The sequence below is a fragment of the Schistocerca piceifrons genome, chromosome 3 (assembly GCF_021461385.2).
Source record: "Schistocerca piceifrons isolate TAMUIC-IGC-003096 chromosome 3, iqSchPice1.1, whole genome shotgun sequence".
In the NCBI taxonomy this organism is placed as follows: domain Eukaryota; kingdom Metazoa; phylum Arthropoda; class Insecta; order Orthoptera; family Acrididae; genus Schistocerca; species Schistocerca piceifrons.
In genome coordinates this window covers 537,565,432-537,581,685 of record NC_060140.1, presented here as the reverse complement: position 1 = coordinate 537,581,685, position 16,254 = coordinate 537,565,432, and the positions used below count along the sequence as shown (strand labels likewise).

Genomic DNA, 16,254 nt, shown 5'->3' with positions numbered 1-16,254 from the left:
GATATTCCAAGGATTTAATGTTGCCACAGGTGGCCATATATTTATCTATGTTTTTGTGATATAATGTTGCTGCAGGCAACACTTGTTTAACAATTCTTTTTTACTGAAAGAAATTGAACCCATTGTAATGCTTGTTTCATTTAATAGTCACAACTAAAATCTACATCTACATCTACATTTATACTCCGCAAGTTCCCCAACGGTGTGTGGCGGAGGGCACTTTACGTGCCACTGTCATTACCTCCCTTTCCTGTTCCAGTCGCGTATGGTTCGCGGGAAGAACGACTGTCTGAAAGCCTCCGTGCGCGCTCTAATCTCTCTAATTTTACATTCGTGATCTCCTCTGGAGGTATAAGTAGGGGGAAGCAATATATTCGATACCTCATCCAGAAACGCACCCTCTCGAAACCTGGCGAGCAAGCTACACCGCGATGCAGAGCGCCTCTCTTGCAGAGTCTGCCACTTGAGTTTGCTAAACATCTCCGTAACGCTATCACGGTTACCAAATAACCCTGTGACGAAACACGCCGCTCTTCTTTGGATCTTCTCTAACTCCTCCGTCAACCCGATCTGGTACGGATCCCACACTGATGAGCAATACTCAAGTCTAGGTCGAACGAGTGTTTTGTAAGCCACCTCCTTTGTTGATGGACTACGTTTTCGAAGGACTCTCCCAATGAATCTCAACCTGGTACCCGCCTTACCAACAATTAATTTTATATGATCATTCAACTTCAGATCGTTCCGCACGCATACTCCCAGATATTTTACAGAAGTAACTGCTACCAGTGTTTTTTCCGCTATCATATAATCATACAATAAAGGATCCTTCTTTCTATGTATTCGCAATACATTACATTTGTCTATGTTAAGGGTCAGTTGCCACTCCCTGCACCAAGTGCCTATCCGCTGCAGATCTTCCTGCATTTCGCTACAATTTTCTAATGCTGCAACTTCTCTGTATACTACAGCATCATCCGCGAAAAGCCGCATGGAACTTCCGACACCATCTACTAGGTCATTTATATATATTGTGAAAAGCAATGGTCCCATAACACTCCCCTGTGGCACGCCAGAGGTTACTTTAACGTCTGTAGACGTCTCTCCATTGAGAACAACATGCTGTGTTCTGTTTGCTAAAAACTCTTCAATCCACCCACACAGCTGGTCTGATATTCCGTAGGCTCTTACTTAGTTTATCAGGCGACAGTGCGGAACTGCATCGAACGCCTTCCGGAAGTCAAGAAAAATAGCATCTACCTGGGAGCCTGTATCTAATATTTTCTGGGTCTCATGAACAAATAAAGCGAGTTGGGTCTCACACGATCGCTGTTTCCTGAATCCATGTTCATTCCTACATAGTAGATTCTGGGTTTCCAAAAACGACATGATACTCGAGCAAAAAACATGTTCTAAAATTCTACAACAGATCGACGTCAGAGATATAGGTCTATAGTTTTGTGCATCTGCTCGACGACCCTTCTTGAAGACTGGGACTACCTGTGCTCTTTTCCAATCACCTCAAGAAGAAAAGGATTTGTGATCAAACAGTAAAGCGTAATATCAACAGCTGCAGGTAATGGTACAACGAGAAGATAGGATTCGTTATGAATTAGAAGGTAGTGCAGAGTATGAGTTACTACTAGAAGTTCAGAAATGATATTGTTCTTAATATATAGGAAACCAACAGCGACAACAATAGTTCAGGTAAAAATGCTACATCGCAAGCAGCACAGGATTAATGGATAGACAAAATCTAGGAGGATATCGAAAGGGTAATTCAGTACATAAAATGAGAGGAAAATCTCATAGCCATGGAGGGTTGGAATGCGGTTGTGTGGGAAAGAGTAGAAGAAAGGGTTACGGGACAAAATGGATTTGGTAGTAGTAACGAGAGAGGAGAAAGACCAATAGAGAATATTCGGTACAAGAATCACAAGACGGAAAGTTATACTTTGAAAAAACCGGGAGTTACTATAAGGACCGGGAGTTACTATAAGCTTTCAGTCAGACTGCATCATGGCCGGCCAGAGATTCTGAAATCAGATACTGAATTGTAAGGCGTACCCAGGAGCAGGTATGGCCCAGATCAGAATTTAGTACCGATGAAGAGTAGACTGAATGTTAAGGGGCTGCGGAAAGGTTCAAAATCATGAAATGTCCAATTTTTACTTTTCTGCATTTTGAAAATCTACAGACTTTCTCCTTTCAGTTTATATATCATTTATTCGGTTCAGCAAACTACACCTATTTTAAAAGTGTTTTTGAAAAATATTCTGCATGTGCGTGACCCACTGTCGCACTGTTGAACTGCTGTCAAACGTTGTAGTCATGAATCTATATGATCCTTATGTGCATTTTAGCTATGTGGGAGAAAATAAGTGTTACAAAATAAGTATTGTGGCTAACCTGTGATAGATTGATACACCTCGCTCGTTCTGTTGTCATGTTCAAATGGTTCAAATGGCTCTGAGCACTATGGGACTCAACTGCCGTGGTCATCAGTCCCCTAGAACTTAGAACTACCTAAACCGAACTAACCTAAGGACATCACACACATCCATGCCCGAGGCAGGATTCGAACCTGCGACCGTAGCAGTCGCACGGTTCCGGACTGCGCGGATTGTCGTGTGTTTTATGTTTATTTACTCATGTGTTATCCTGAAAATATTCGTAGTGAATTGTGTTCATTGAAATCTCTGTTTTATTGAAGGATAATCATGCGTTAACGTAAAGCGACTAGAAATCTTGTGAAGACTTTTAAGAAAAGGAGAAATGTTGGAAAGTCAAAGGTAGGCATTATTAGCGTCAACAATACAGACGATAACCAACTGTGTGAACCTAAATTTGCTGGTACTCCCGCCCATTGCAATGAAAGTGAAAAAAAAGTGCTTCGCAGAGGAGGCTTGGTTCAGTTAGTGAAAAGTATGAATGTCTTATGGGCGAATCGGATGTGAATGAAATATCTGGTATATCAGTTCTTAAAGGAATGTTTACTAATTGTATAAGATGTATTTAGTGTGGTGAAGTCGATCTGGAACAGTCTATAACAAATCACATAGGACCAGCCAGTGAAATGGAACTGAAGTGGGAGAAATGTTCATACATGACAGCTTTTGGGATAGTGTTGCAGTATCTCCAACTGAAGAAAATTGTAGCAAATCTATGAACACAATATTAGATTTTTTATGCCTTGCATACAATTAGTAAGGTTGCTACCGTAGATGCGGTTTTCTGTGCCATGATGAATCTTCCAAATCCCCGAACATTGTTTGGGAACTATAATAGATTGATAGGGTCTAATGTAGAAGATGTCTGTATAGAATCTATGAAGGAAGCTGTGGAAGAGGCAGTAATAGAAAACGGCTGTAATGGAGACTTGACCGCAGCATTCGATCTACCTGGCATAAACGGGGACACACATCTCTTCACGGCGTAGTATCTGCCACCAGTATATATACAGGGAAAGTTTAGATGCAGCAGTAATATCTAAATATTGTAGGTGTCCACAGAAAAATAAAGGTAAACATGAAAATAATTGCATAGCTAACTGCAGTGGCAGTAATGGAGGAGCGAAAATGGCTGGTGTTTCTAGTATACTTCAACGTTCTGTTGCGTGTGATAAAGTGTGATGTGTGAATTACCTTGGTGACGGTGATTCTAGAAGTTTCGGACATATTCAAGATCGGAAGCCCTGTGGTGATGATGTGGCAGTGCAAAAATTTGAGTGCATTGGACACGTACAGAAACGAATGGCATCACGACTTTGGTGACAGAAAGCTTTGTGCAAAAAAAAAAAAAAAAAAAAAAAAAAAAAAAAAAAAAAAAAAGACACTCAGTGATGGTAAAGGGTTGGATGGGAAGGAAAGGTTAACTGTCAGTGTAACTGATAAAATACAGAACAACTATTAGGAAAAACACACACAGTGTCGACGGAATGTAGAAGCCTGTTAACGCTCTTTTTTTCGTACTTTTTCAACCGATGAAGGTTTCTATCATTACTTGTGTTCAAAAGGAGAAAACAGTTGGTTGTAAGTACAACAAGGGTTTTCCAGCTGGTGAAGTATACACTCATAAACATAGTCTGTCTGATGCGGTAATGGAGGTGATGAAACCAATTTTCAGAGACTTAACAGCACCTTAACTGTTGAAAAAGTGTGTTCATGTAAAGATTCGAAACCCCAGTAGTATTACATGGTGGAGGATACCCAAGGCTGTGTTTGTTGGAATAGAAACACTTCACTTCGGTGTTTATGCTGCTGTTACTACTTTCAGTGGTGGCAGCATTGTAAGGCGCAAAACATTTAGAAATATGGGAATGAAGAAAGGTTTCAACATGGTACGAATGATGCTTGCTTTCGACAAGGAACGTCTTAGGGCTGCTGACAGAGCTGTAAATAGCCTAGAAATACAAGCTATAGTGAAGAGGAGGAGGAGTTTGCAAAAGTCGGAGATAACCAATCCTATGGACCTGGAATGCATATTTTCCGTGATGCCTGTTTGCATGCAACTCATTAACCTGGAGCGTCCGATTTATAACCCCCCCCCCCCCCATCCACCCGAAATACTATTTAGACAAACAGTAGTGGTACCGTTTTCGCATATAGCGTCCTAAATATGGAAAACAGGGGACAGCAAGAGATTCGAGGAAAACTTTGATCTTATTTCTAAAGAAATAGTTAGTATATAACCTCACCGGTCAAAAAGTTGGCCAACTCCCGAAAAATAGCATGCACTCATTTTGTAGCGTTGTAGTCGGTGTAAAACTGGTAACAGGAGATTCATGTTCCCCTCCACCGCTGAACTAAATCATACTAGTGGAATGGTGTGTAAAGAATCTGGCAGGAAGATGGTTCGGCGCAGAGACAAAATGGCAGGGATGAACTATTTTGTGTGGACATGCCCATGAACATACCGTGAATGGAGTTGCTTGTTTAGTTGACCTACCACCGCGGAGTACCCAATGTATCTATATATAGCGTTGTTCTATTCACAACCATATACATCACGCAGGTGTAGTGGTCGTAGAAAGATTCTAACAGACAGGGGTCGGAAACAAGGATCAAGCCTTGTCAGAAAGAACCGAATAAATTCATGTTTTTACCATGACCTGCTTTTAGTGCTCGTGGTTCATTCAGGAAATTGGAGAGCTGTGGTAAGGACTTACGGGAACAATCTACTGGGGTCATCGGTCTCTAAGCTTACACACTATTTAATTTATCTTAAACTAACTTCCGCTAAGGACACCCACGCCCGAGGGAGGACTCGAACCTCCGACGGGGGCAGCCGCCCGGACCGTGACAAGACGCCTGAGACCGCGTGACTACCCCGCGCGTCCCTTCATTCAGGACTAGTTACGATATGAAACAGCATTTTCGACGTAAAAATACACATTATCATAAAATGCTCTCCTGGAAATTGAAATAAGAACACCGTGAATTCATTGTCCCAGGAAGGGGAAACTTTATTGACACATTCCTGGGGTCAGATACATCACATGATCACACTGACAGAACCACAGGCACATAGACACAGGCAACAGAGCATGCACAATGTCGGCACTAGTACAGTGTATATCCACCTTTCGCAGCAATGCAGGCTGCTATTCTCCCATGGAGACGATCGTAGAGATGCTGGATGTAGTCCTGTGGAACGGCTTGCCATGCCATTTCCACCTGGCGCCTCAGTTGGACCAGCGTTCGTGCTGGACATGCAGACCGCGTGAGACGACGCTTCATCCAGTCCCAAACATTCTCAATGGGGGACAGATCCGGAGATCTTGCTGGCCAGGGTAGTTGACTTACACCTTCTAGAGCACGTTGGGTGGCACGGGATACATGCGGACGTGCATTGTCCTGTTGGAACAGCAAGTTCCCTTGCCGGTCTAGGAATGGTAGAACGATGGGTTCGATGACGGTTTGGATGTACCGTGCACTATTCAGTGTCCCCTCAACGATCACCAGTGGTGTACGGCCAGTGTAGGAGATCGCTCCCCACACCATGATGCCGGGTGTTGACCCTGTGTGCCTCGGTCGTATGCAGTCCTGATTGTGGCGCTCACCTGCACGGCGCCAAATACGCATACGACCATCATTGGCACCAAGGCAGAAGCGACTCTCATCGCTGAAGACGACACGTCTCCATTCGTCCCTCCATTCACGCCTGTCGCGACACCACTGGAGGCGGGCTGCACGATGTTGGGGCGTGAGCGGAAGACGGCCTAACGGTGTGCGGGACCGTAGCCCAGCTTCATGGAGACGGCTGCGAATGGTCCTCGCCGATACCCCAGGAGCAACAGTGTCCCTAATTTGCTGGGAAGTGGCGGTGCGGTCCCCTACGGCACTGCGTAGGATCCTACGGTCTTGGCGTGCATCCGTGCGTCGCTGCGGTCCGGTCCCAGGTCGACGGGCACGTGCACCTTCCGCCGACCACTGGCGACAACATCGATGTACTGTGGAGACCTCACGCCCCACGTGTTGAGCAATTCGGCGGTACGTCCACCCGGCCTCCCGCATGCCCACTATACGCCCTCGCTCAAAGTCCGTCAACTGCACATACGGTTCACGTCCACGCTGTCGCGGCATGCTACCAGTGTTAAAGACTGCGATGGAGCTCCGTATGCCACGGCAAACTGGCTGACACTGACGGCGGCGGTGCACAAATGCTGCGCAGCTAGCGCCATTCGACGGCCAACACCGCGGTTCCTGGTGTGTCCGCTGTGCCGTGCGTGTGATCATTGCTTGTACAGCCCTCTCGCAGTGTCCGGAGCAAGTATGGTGGGTCTGACACACCGTTGTCAATGTGTTCTTTTTTCCATTTCCAGGAGTGTATTTCAGTAGGACAGATTAACTCATAATACTTCAAACCCAAGTCAACAGTTTTCTTGGTCTAGAAAATTTGAGTCAAATCCTTCTGTATTGCTATCGTATGTTCTTCCCTTCGTATCACATCGTTCGCCTGTTGCAGTTATAGGTCTTCAACTGCGCCTTGTGTTCCCATGTGATATGGTGAGCAAGACAGTGAATAAACGAACCTAGAAGATTAAGAACAAACGTTTATACCAAGAATGGAGCTGCACAATATTGTAGTTGCTCGACAGTGTTTCCTACTAGTATTTCGAAAATGCTATTATAAAAATTAAAGAAAAATTCATAAAAATAAATTGCAAAGAGACCAGTAAACAATTCGATTATGACATAGTAAATAGCAGAAAGTGTAGAAGAATGATGGATAGCCATTGCGGGACATTGACGAGCTACGTAACTTGGCTTGATTACCAAGAATAAAAACTGGCAAAAAACTATGATCAATAGTGGAAAAAAATAATTCTTATCTACTGAACGTAGAAGGAACACTTGTATAGCTAGTGAAATAATTCTGCTACATAGAAAATTGTAACTGGACAAAATTCCGAACCACTCAAAGGGATGTAATTGTAGGAACACATTTCCGAAACAGTGTACGATTTGACATTAGGAGTCCTAACTCGCTGCCTAGCTGGACCAGGACGTGGAACGATAGCTACCACAAGCAGGCCTTCGGCAGCGCAAGTCTGATTTCCTGTGCGAGAGTTATAAGACGTGACGTCACTGCTGTACCAGAGCTACTCGATAAATCAGTTATGACTCCACTCAATCATACACGGAATTTAGAAAGCTTGTGAACAATGAACAGCACAGCGGGGTGTCGTCACACTATGTGAGAGAGACGTTGAGCTCTTCATGCAACTAGGCATTCGACTGCAGAAGACGAGAGCAACTCGTAGCCAGAAAATACACCTCAAATTGAAGTTTATTCACTAATTAGCTATCCATGAATTCCATGTATATTGAAAATCAAAATTCGATGCAATACGTTATTAAGATTAGGATAAAACAACACTAAGTAAATAGAGCTTTTGGTGTATAACATTAATTAATAAGGAATTATTAACTTTTTTTGATAATGAACCAATGAAATGCAAGTTGTTAACCAAACCACGGAAACTATCGGAAATAAAACTTCTCTTAAAAATAGGTATGAAAACAGCCAAACTTGATTTACAACATATGTAGCAGCTATAAAAAATAAATTAATTTTAATTAAATTAAATGTCGCAACTTTAGAACTAAATTTTGAATAATTAAAAGTAGTTTGAGCTGAACAATTTTGCCTGTACGCCGGCCGGTGTAGCCGTGCGGTTCTAGGCGCTTCAGTCTGGAACCGCGTGATCGGTACTGTCGCAGGTTCGAATCCTGCCTCGGGCATGGATGTGTGTGATGTCCTTAGGTTATTTAGGTTTAAGTAGTTCTAAGTTCTAGGGGACTGATGATCACAGATGTTAAGTCCCATAGTGCTCAGAGCCATTTGAACCATTTTGAGCCAATTTTGCCTGTAAGTATAGAAGTCCGAGTTCTAACTAGAGCATCATACGCCACTGTTTTGTGATTTGTGGTGGGATTGCCTTTCTCCGTATACCAAATACTCTGGGTAGCTGACAGCTGTGTGTTGCTGAAATACCGTACTTAATGATATACACCGGCCCTGAGTGCCCCATCGTCTGAAGTTCTATGAATGTTAATTGACTACCAGCTTAGTTTCCATCCCAAAGGGGAAACTGCACAAAGGAAATTTGATTAGTGAGCGCCAAAAACGATCAGGGTTTACACTTTAATAAGCTTTCCTTCGTAGGATTTTGTGAAAGACGTTTCCTTCATTTGACTGTTAAATAATCATTTATTTTACGCAATTTATGATTTCAAATTTATAGCCATTCTAAAGCGCGTGCTGAACTGAAAACTAATAAAGCATACATATCATACAGGGCACAAGAACAATAATTTATTATGCATTTGAAAATATCAATCATACGTTGAAATATGTCCGACCTGTCAGTGAAACATCATCTTCAAACCAATATGTTTCTGACCTGACACCTACTGCGCTGGGTTCTGAGTACATATATAAGAGCCGGCCGAAGTGGCCGTGCGGTTAAAGGCGCTGCAGTCTGGAACCGCAAGACCGCAACGGTCGCAGGTTCGAATTCTGCCTCGGGCATGGATGTTTGTGATGTCCTTAGGTTAGTTAGGTTAAACTAGTTCTAAGTTCTAGGGGACTAATGACCTCAGCAGTTGAGTCCCATAGTGCTCAGAGCCATTTGAACCATTTGAACATATGTAAGAGACATAATATGGCTTGCATTGTGCACAGTGAAAAGCCAATAACATGAATTACGGCGTTTCTAAGAGCCAATATATTCCTGTGACGTGCATTCGTCACTTCTGTTCATCAACTGGCGTCAACGTAAGTTAAAAAAGTGTCTGAGTGTTACGCGGGCGCCACACCCGAAGTGACGCGAGCAACATGATCTTTACATTACCACAGGTATTACCAGGGAAAGGAAAGTGATTATTTATTTAGCTAAACGCTTTACATGTCCTTGTAATACACGTTGATAACAGCCTCTTACACGGGTATACTGTAATATCCCATACACACAGTACAAATGGAATCGTTTTAAATGCACAATCTGTTCCATCCCTCAGCCACCTCAACACCTCTCACTCGCCCTCAAGTCGTATTGTATTGTGGGGGCTTCGTATTTGAGCAATGTGGACAGAATGCCATTGGGCAGCTCTGACCCCAGATCTTCTAGTTTCTGATTTTGTGGCTTTCCCGCCTTTTAACGTGGCTTATGCAAGTTGTCATACAGATGTGACATCTTTTATATAAGTCTTCACGAATGAGTCAATTACGATTTTATACTGTAACCACGCGATTCTTTTGAGATCGAAACTGTATTCTGCGACTAAAATGGTCATATTTAAACTGTTGAGTATGGAAAATTACAATGTGTGGGTCATATAGTAGTACCGCTTTGATACGGTCTATGCCACTGTTTAGTCTTATGTTATCCTGTAATATGACTGGCCCATAAAACCAGAAATATGGTTTTTAGACGATGACATGTCACAGACAGGTGAGACATATTTCATCAAGAATGTAATGTTTTCAATAACTTCTTTTCCCTATGCCCTGCACTGTAAGGTACTTATATATATATATATATATATATATATATATATATATATATATATATATATATATATATATATATATATATATATATATATGCTTTATTAATTTTCAGTTCAACATGCACTTGAGAAAGGCCATAAACCCGAAATCATGATTTTGAAAAATGTAAAATAAATGACCAATAGTCAAATGGAATAAATTTCTTAAGGAAAAAGAACTTAACATCCCTTGGCTACATGACGTTACAGATTACAGTATGAGGGTAACCATGCGCATGTGCATATTCTAGAGAAATTTAACGAACTAAGTAGCTGCATAATGAACATTTATTTAAGAGTTGGAACGTACTGATGAAACTGCATTTACATGGAGCACATATAGAAAGACTAATCCTACGGTTTCATACGATCAAACTATAATGATATATCAAATTTTATTAGTCAGCGATGATTGATTGCATTAAGGAAGCGCAACATGGACGCACAGGTGCTCACACACAAAGATTCAAACTCGTCGAGTAATGGAAAGCAATTTTTCCATTGATAAAATAATCATCAAAGCCAACTGGTGACTCACAGTGAACACAATCAGGGATGTTAACAGGCCATATGTTACATAAAGTGAATCGTCCCCGATTAAGGACCCAGTTCAGTTCTATCTGAATTTACTTAAAAATTCACTGAGATCATCATTCACGAGAATTCCACCCCGCTCCTAAAGATGGAGTTTAATCGTTATAGTGAATCCTAACCCAAAATCGAAAAAACTCCCAATCATAAATCACTGTTCACATGTGTACATACACAGCCCGTCATACATTCTTCGTTCACAGAGAAGCGACCAACTGTTGTGAGTCGTCTCGTCCGCCACCTGGTAAGTTCTATCAAAAATCTAAAATGCCTCAGCCCTGTGTACAGAGCGCGAACGGACATTTTAGGAGCGCACTCACCAGTCACCAAGATCAGTTTGCGTGTAAGAGCAGGTGTCTCCTCCAGTGAGAAGAGGGGAGAGGTAACATCCTGTGATTTAGGCCTAAAATTTTCCGCTCTGCTCTTTGGCTGAAATTTTTAAAGTCGGCGACCCAACGCCAATCGTGCAGACTGTCACCACAAGAGCTGGAATCAAAGATTACATTCAACTGTCTTCCCAGGCTGCTGCTGGGGTACATTTTGGGCTGATTATCCATTGTAATGAAGATGAGAATAAATACACACAATTTAGGTTCGCAGCCTGGCGTGGAACATAGGAGCAAATGTAGGCAGAGAAAGATACTTGATGATATTAGAGGCGGACTGATTGAAACTACCTTTCATAATCATTAGCCAATAACCTGTTAAAATGAGAATTAACTCGAAAGTACGAATTTGAACAGCGTAAAAGCTTGCATCGAACTATGCATATATCTATAATATTGGTTCACTGGTTTAGGAATAGCAATTCGTATTCGTACGTGTAACTCTAGACGAATTGACGATTGGAATCCTACGCTAGCTACGAATGACGCAGCTTTTCGTGACGATTGTTTTAATCTTGAGAGAATGCAGAATTTGATACTGGCAGTATTTAACAGAGAGAGGTAGTTTATCCTGTTGAACACAATTTGTGAAACAATGTCTTTCAGAAAAGCTTCAACGTGTTACATATCTCTGTCGTACTTCCTCCGTTGTCTTATCCTGCTCTAACGTTGTATCAGGTGGGAGGAAGCTCTTTACCATCAGTCTGTCTGACTCGTTCCGAAGATATCTGGACGGTTTTCAGCCGAAATATTGGCAGCAGGCAAAGGATGATTAGCGCTGAATTCCCATATTCCCGTGGATTAGTCACCAGACTCACTTCAGCTCGACAAACGAAGCAAAATGACTTGCTCTCATTTTCACTAAGCTCTCTCTTTGTACCACTTCTGCAAGACAACGTAAGTTGACCCTCCTGTAATATCAAATGACCGAGGACGCGTCCTTACCAAGTGGGCCCAGCCGATAGTTGATGGTTACGAGGATGACGCCATAAGAGACGAGGAAATCTGGACCGCTGGTGACGTTGGATCCGCTGCCGTTGACAAAAGCTCCGCCGTGCACCCACACGATCACGGGCAGCCCTGCACCCTCCCCTGGCACTCCAGGCACGTACACGTTCAGGTAGAGGCAGTCCTCCGAGCCGCTGCCAGTCGCCTGCACGCAGTCGCTGCCGTACTGGGTGGCATCTCGGACTCCATCCCACCCACTTGCTGCAAGCGGCGGCTGTAGGCACCACAACACAGGTAAGTGAGTGGTGTTTGACAATAAGTAAAAGTACGTTGCGTTGAACTGCAGATTATCTGCACATTGCACCCATATTTTTCAGTCTACACGCAATATAAGTACGTGATGGATATCGTACTGCTGTTCATTGTCAAGCATAAGTTACACGCATAGTGTGTAATTTTTCGACTTTGTTGTTAACTTTTGTAACTGGCATTTTCATTTCACAGCAACCGTTTTAACAGACCTCTTTTGCCAAAGCTGTAAATAATTTTTTGGGAATTCGATTAGTTGGTCGATGTATAGCGATGATCGATAATAAAAAACATACGCAAACTTAGATTGGAAAAGCAAGGGGAAAACTCTGAGATGGACAGTTATTGCAATTCTAACGCAAAACGTGGACTGGGTGAGGTTTGTGCCAACCAATTACCAACAGTTCCAGTGAGGTAAATGCTAGAGTGGAAGCATGAAGCGTTACTTTAATGGACACTGGTTAGCCTGCCGTAAGGACTACGAAAGAACAGTATGAAACTATGGTTTTAATTTACGTGTTGGTATCCTGGAAAAGTGACAGGCTAAGCTCCATATCATTTTCCTGCAAGGTGAATCGATAGGAGAGCGTAAATCTGCTGAGGGAACCAATAACTAAACTAAGACACCGATTCGCACCACCTCCAGGAATCGAATTAGCAGAATTTGTACAGGTATGGATCTGGATCAGTACATGCTTTGGTTGAACAGAATGCACAAAATATTATAGGTTTTTTCTACTGTATGATTCTTTCATTTCACCTGCGACAAGCTTCTTTATCATATCCTGTTAGTGCATCAGTGTCATAAAGGCAACAAAGATTAAAATCATATACTCAGAGTGGCAATCAGTAGTTTAAATTAATACCATGAACTGCTTAGTAATCAAAAGATTCGTTAATACAATTTTCAGTGAATGACGGAAGTTGTATTTTTCGGGAGTTATTATTTTCATAGGTGTGTTTAAATTAGTGTCATAAATTTATTCTTCTTTAGTGCTGTTTGTCAAGTCTATTAGTACCCATTTTATATCAGCGTTGTTGTGATTATGTTGCAAATTTAAGTAGAAAATGCCGTTAGGAACAGTATTTTCGGCAAACGTAATGTTTCTCTATACGTGCAAGTTGCCATGGAGGCGTAGTTAGAGTTTCAAATGTCTGTTCACAACTGCCTTATAGAATTTGTAGTGTTTTAGTGAAGTCACTTATAGTTACTTCTGTCTACTCACGTTCAGTGAAAATTGTGATGACTAATTAGATCAATGTTTGATTTTTGCTCTACATACGTAAAGCATAGTAATACATCGATTAACGTTACTGTATGCCTAAATTAGACTACGACCTTCCATTCTCTTTTCAGAATTATAAAAAATGGTTCAAATGGCTCTGAGCACTATGGGACTTAACATCTGAAGTCATCAGTCCTCTAGAACTTAAAATTACTTAAACCTAACTAACCTGAGGACATCACAACATCCATGCCCGAGGCAGGATTCGAACCTGCGACCGTAGTGGTCGCGCGGTTCCAGACTGAAGCGCATAGAACTTCTTGGCCACCCCGGCCGGCTGAGAATTACAGTGAATAGATTGTGAGGTGTAGACCATGCTGTTCTCACATGTCGTCGTATTTTTACCTGTATCACTCGGAAATTAACTATCAGACTGTGAGAATTTCCGGGAATGTATTGAAGCGCACGTATTCCGGTCGTGCCTAAAAAGGATCGGGTCACTCTTTGAAAATCCAAGTAACATTTTCACAATCAGACAGGCCAGTACTAATATTGAAAAGGGATGCAAATATATCGTATTAATATACGCAATAAAAAGAGTATTACGTATTAATTCTAATGAAAGGGAAATTTACTATCGTAACAAAACATATCAACGTCACGTGTAAACCGGCCTAACAAGTTATTTCGTATGGAAAGTTCACGAAGTTAGAAAGTGTTGTAGTATGTGTGGACACGCTACGGCCTAAAGCTGAATGACAAAGTAAACGAACGATACTAACGTCACAAGACGTGAGTGATAGCTTCTCGTTTCTCTTGCCACGGAAAATTTTCAATGGTTTTTGTATCGACCGTCTTTGTTACCAAGTAAAGTATTCATTTTTTTGTACTGAAGACAATCAGCTACACGTGTCCTAGTCGTCGACATTATACCCGGGTGTGGCAGACCGAGCGCCGTGCACTCTCCAGTCATACGTATTGTGCGATTTGCTCTGTCTTAAAAGTTGTTGATGAATACAAGAAAGGAAGTCCTGCTGCTCCTGACAGCCGCTGGTAGTGGAGCAGTGCAGAAGGTGCAGCTCCCACCTCCCTCAAACTGCTTGCTCACCAAACGGGTCTTAATATTTCGATCCGAGCGCTTCCTTAAGCGGAAGAACTACGTGGATCTATCACACAAACGTCTCGTTTATATTTCTTCCTGGTAGAACAAATTTTACTGTTTTTACCGGAATCTATGTTTACTGATGCTTCTGATTCACTTTTTCCGTTCCCCTCTATTGCTCGAGAACAGCCCGTACATTTTCCTTTTATTAGAAAAATTGGAACAGTTATGCTGCCATGTTAGTGGCCATATTCCTCTCGCCTTATAAAGTACTGTACTATACATTTATCTGGTTGAAATTTTAAAAATTGTAAACAATAAACAGAATTTTTATGCTTACAAGCATATTTTGCCATTTTCCCTACTACCTGTGACCGTAATATCCTAACTGAGTCTAAACTTCATGTGGCAGCCTTTACTACGGGTTTTTCGATGCATTGTTGAGAATCTAATCGTTGAGATTAATTTTCGTTTACGAAGAAATCATTATTATTAGGAGTTTGTCACAGTAGAGCGAACGCGTTTCTTGTAAGGTAGATTTTCTGTAATGAGTTACAGAGGCTCCAACGAGGCAGAGATTCTTGTTGACCTTTTAATGAAGGATGAATTATCAGAGTTCAATGACTAGGAATCGGATCCCAGACAAATTGAAGAGGTTTCAAATGAAGAAGAAACAGAGGACAATGAAGAACCAAACCACGTAGGAAATGTTCGAAATAAATTAGATGCAAATTCTGATTGAGTTTGTCTTGCAGAGGTTCCAAGGCAATATAAAAGGGATTCTGCCAACATAGTCCGTGAACGTCTGGGACTAACTATTCCTGAAAAAGTAATCAACACTTGCGAATCATTGATGACGTTATTCACATCGAAAATTGATAGGAAAGTTTTTGACCAAATAAATGAAGAAGCTAAACGAAAAAAATGTATCACCTACTACCGATTCTGAAATATATGCTTTGACGGTAATTTTAATTTTCATAGGAGTCTACGATGACACCAATATTTTATTACCCGATTTAAGGAATAAGTATTGAGAAGAGCCGTATATTGACTAACTCTGTGTATGGCGAGCTTACCAACATTCGAAAATTCTTCGTTTTGATGATAAGAACACCAAGGCAGAAAGACTTGTGACACACTCCTACCTCCGCGTGAAGTGTTTGAGGAACCGAACTTAAAATTCCCACAATACTTCGGAAGCGGACCTCACAATGCAGCTGATAAAATGCTGTGTTTTTTCAGAAGTCATTGTCCATTTAAAGTCTTCCTAAAACACAAACCTGGGAAATATGGCATACTTGTTAAAATTGTTGATAGTACAGTTGAAGGCCTACACAATAGAAACGGAAATTTATGCTCGAAAAAACCGTAGACCTGCTTTTGGATGATGTCCATTTCAGACTGTGTGCCGACTGGTGCATCCGGTAAAGAATAGAGGCTACATCACAACTGACGGTTTCTACACTTCTGTGGATTACTAAATTACCTTGGTCGGGACACTCGAATCCAACAGGAGACACACACCGCGACAGCGTAAGGCGACAGCATTCAGAGAGCTATGTCCCTCCAGTTTGCATTCACAGATCCACTGACTAAGAAGCCTCCAGTAACAGTAACCTCTCACACCGTAAAGG

General features: G+C 41.9%; 2 protein-coding genes across 2 annotated transcripts in view; one reads left to right on the top strand and one right to left on the bottom strand.

Moving 5' to 3' along the window:
- The window catches only part of LOC124788809, a 334,614-nt gene that overhangs the window by 34,425 nt on the left and 283,935 nt on the right, over positions 1 to 16,254 (top strand). The window contains 1 exon segment of the mRNA XM_047256089.1: positions 12,080 to 12,274. Within this exon segment, the coding sequence (XP_047112045.1) occupies positions 12,080 to 12,274 (195 nt within the window).
- The window catches only part of LOC124788336 (para-nitrobenzyl esterase-like), a 61,019-nt gene that overhangs the window by 35,030 nt on the left and 9,735 nt on the right, over positions 1 to 16,254 (bottom strand). Inside the window, exon 3 of the mRNA XM_047255590.1 lies at positions 11,978 to 12,254. Within this exon, the coding sequence (XP_047111546.1) occupies positions 11,978 to 12,254 (277 nt within the window). The remainder of the gene's footprint in view (positions 1 to 11,977; positions 12,255 to 16,254) is intronic.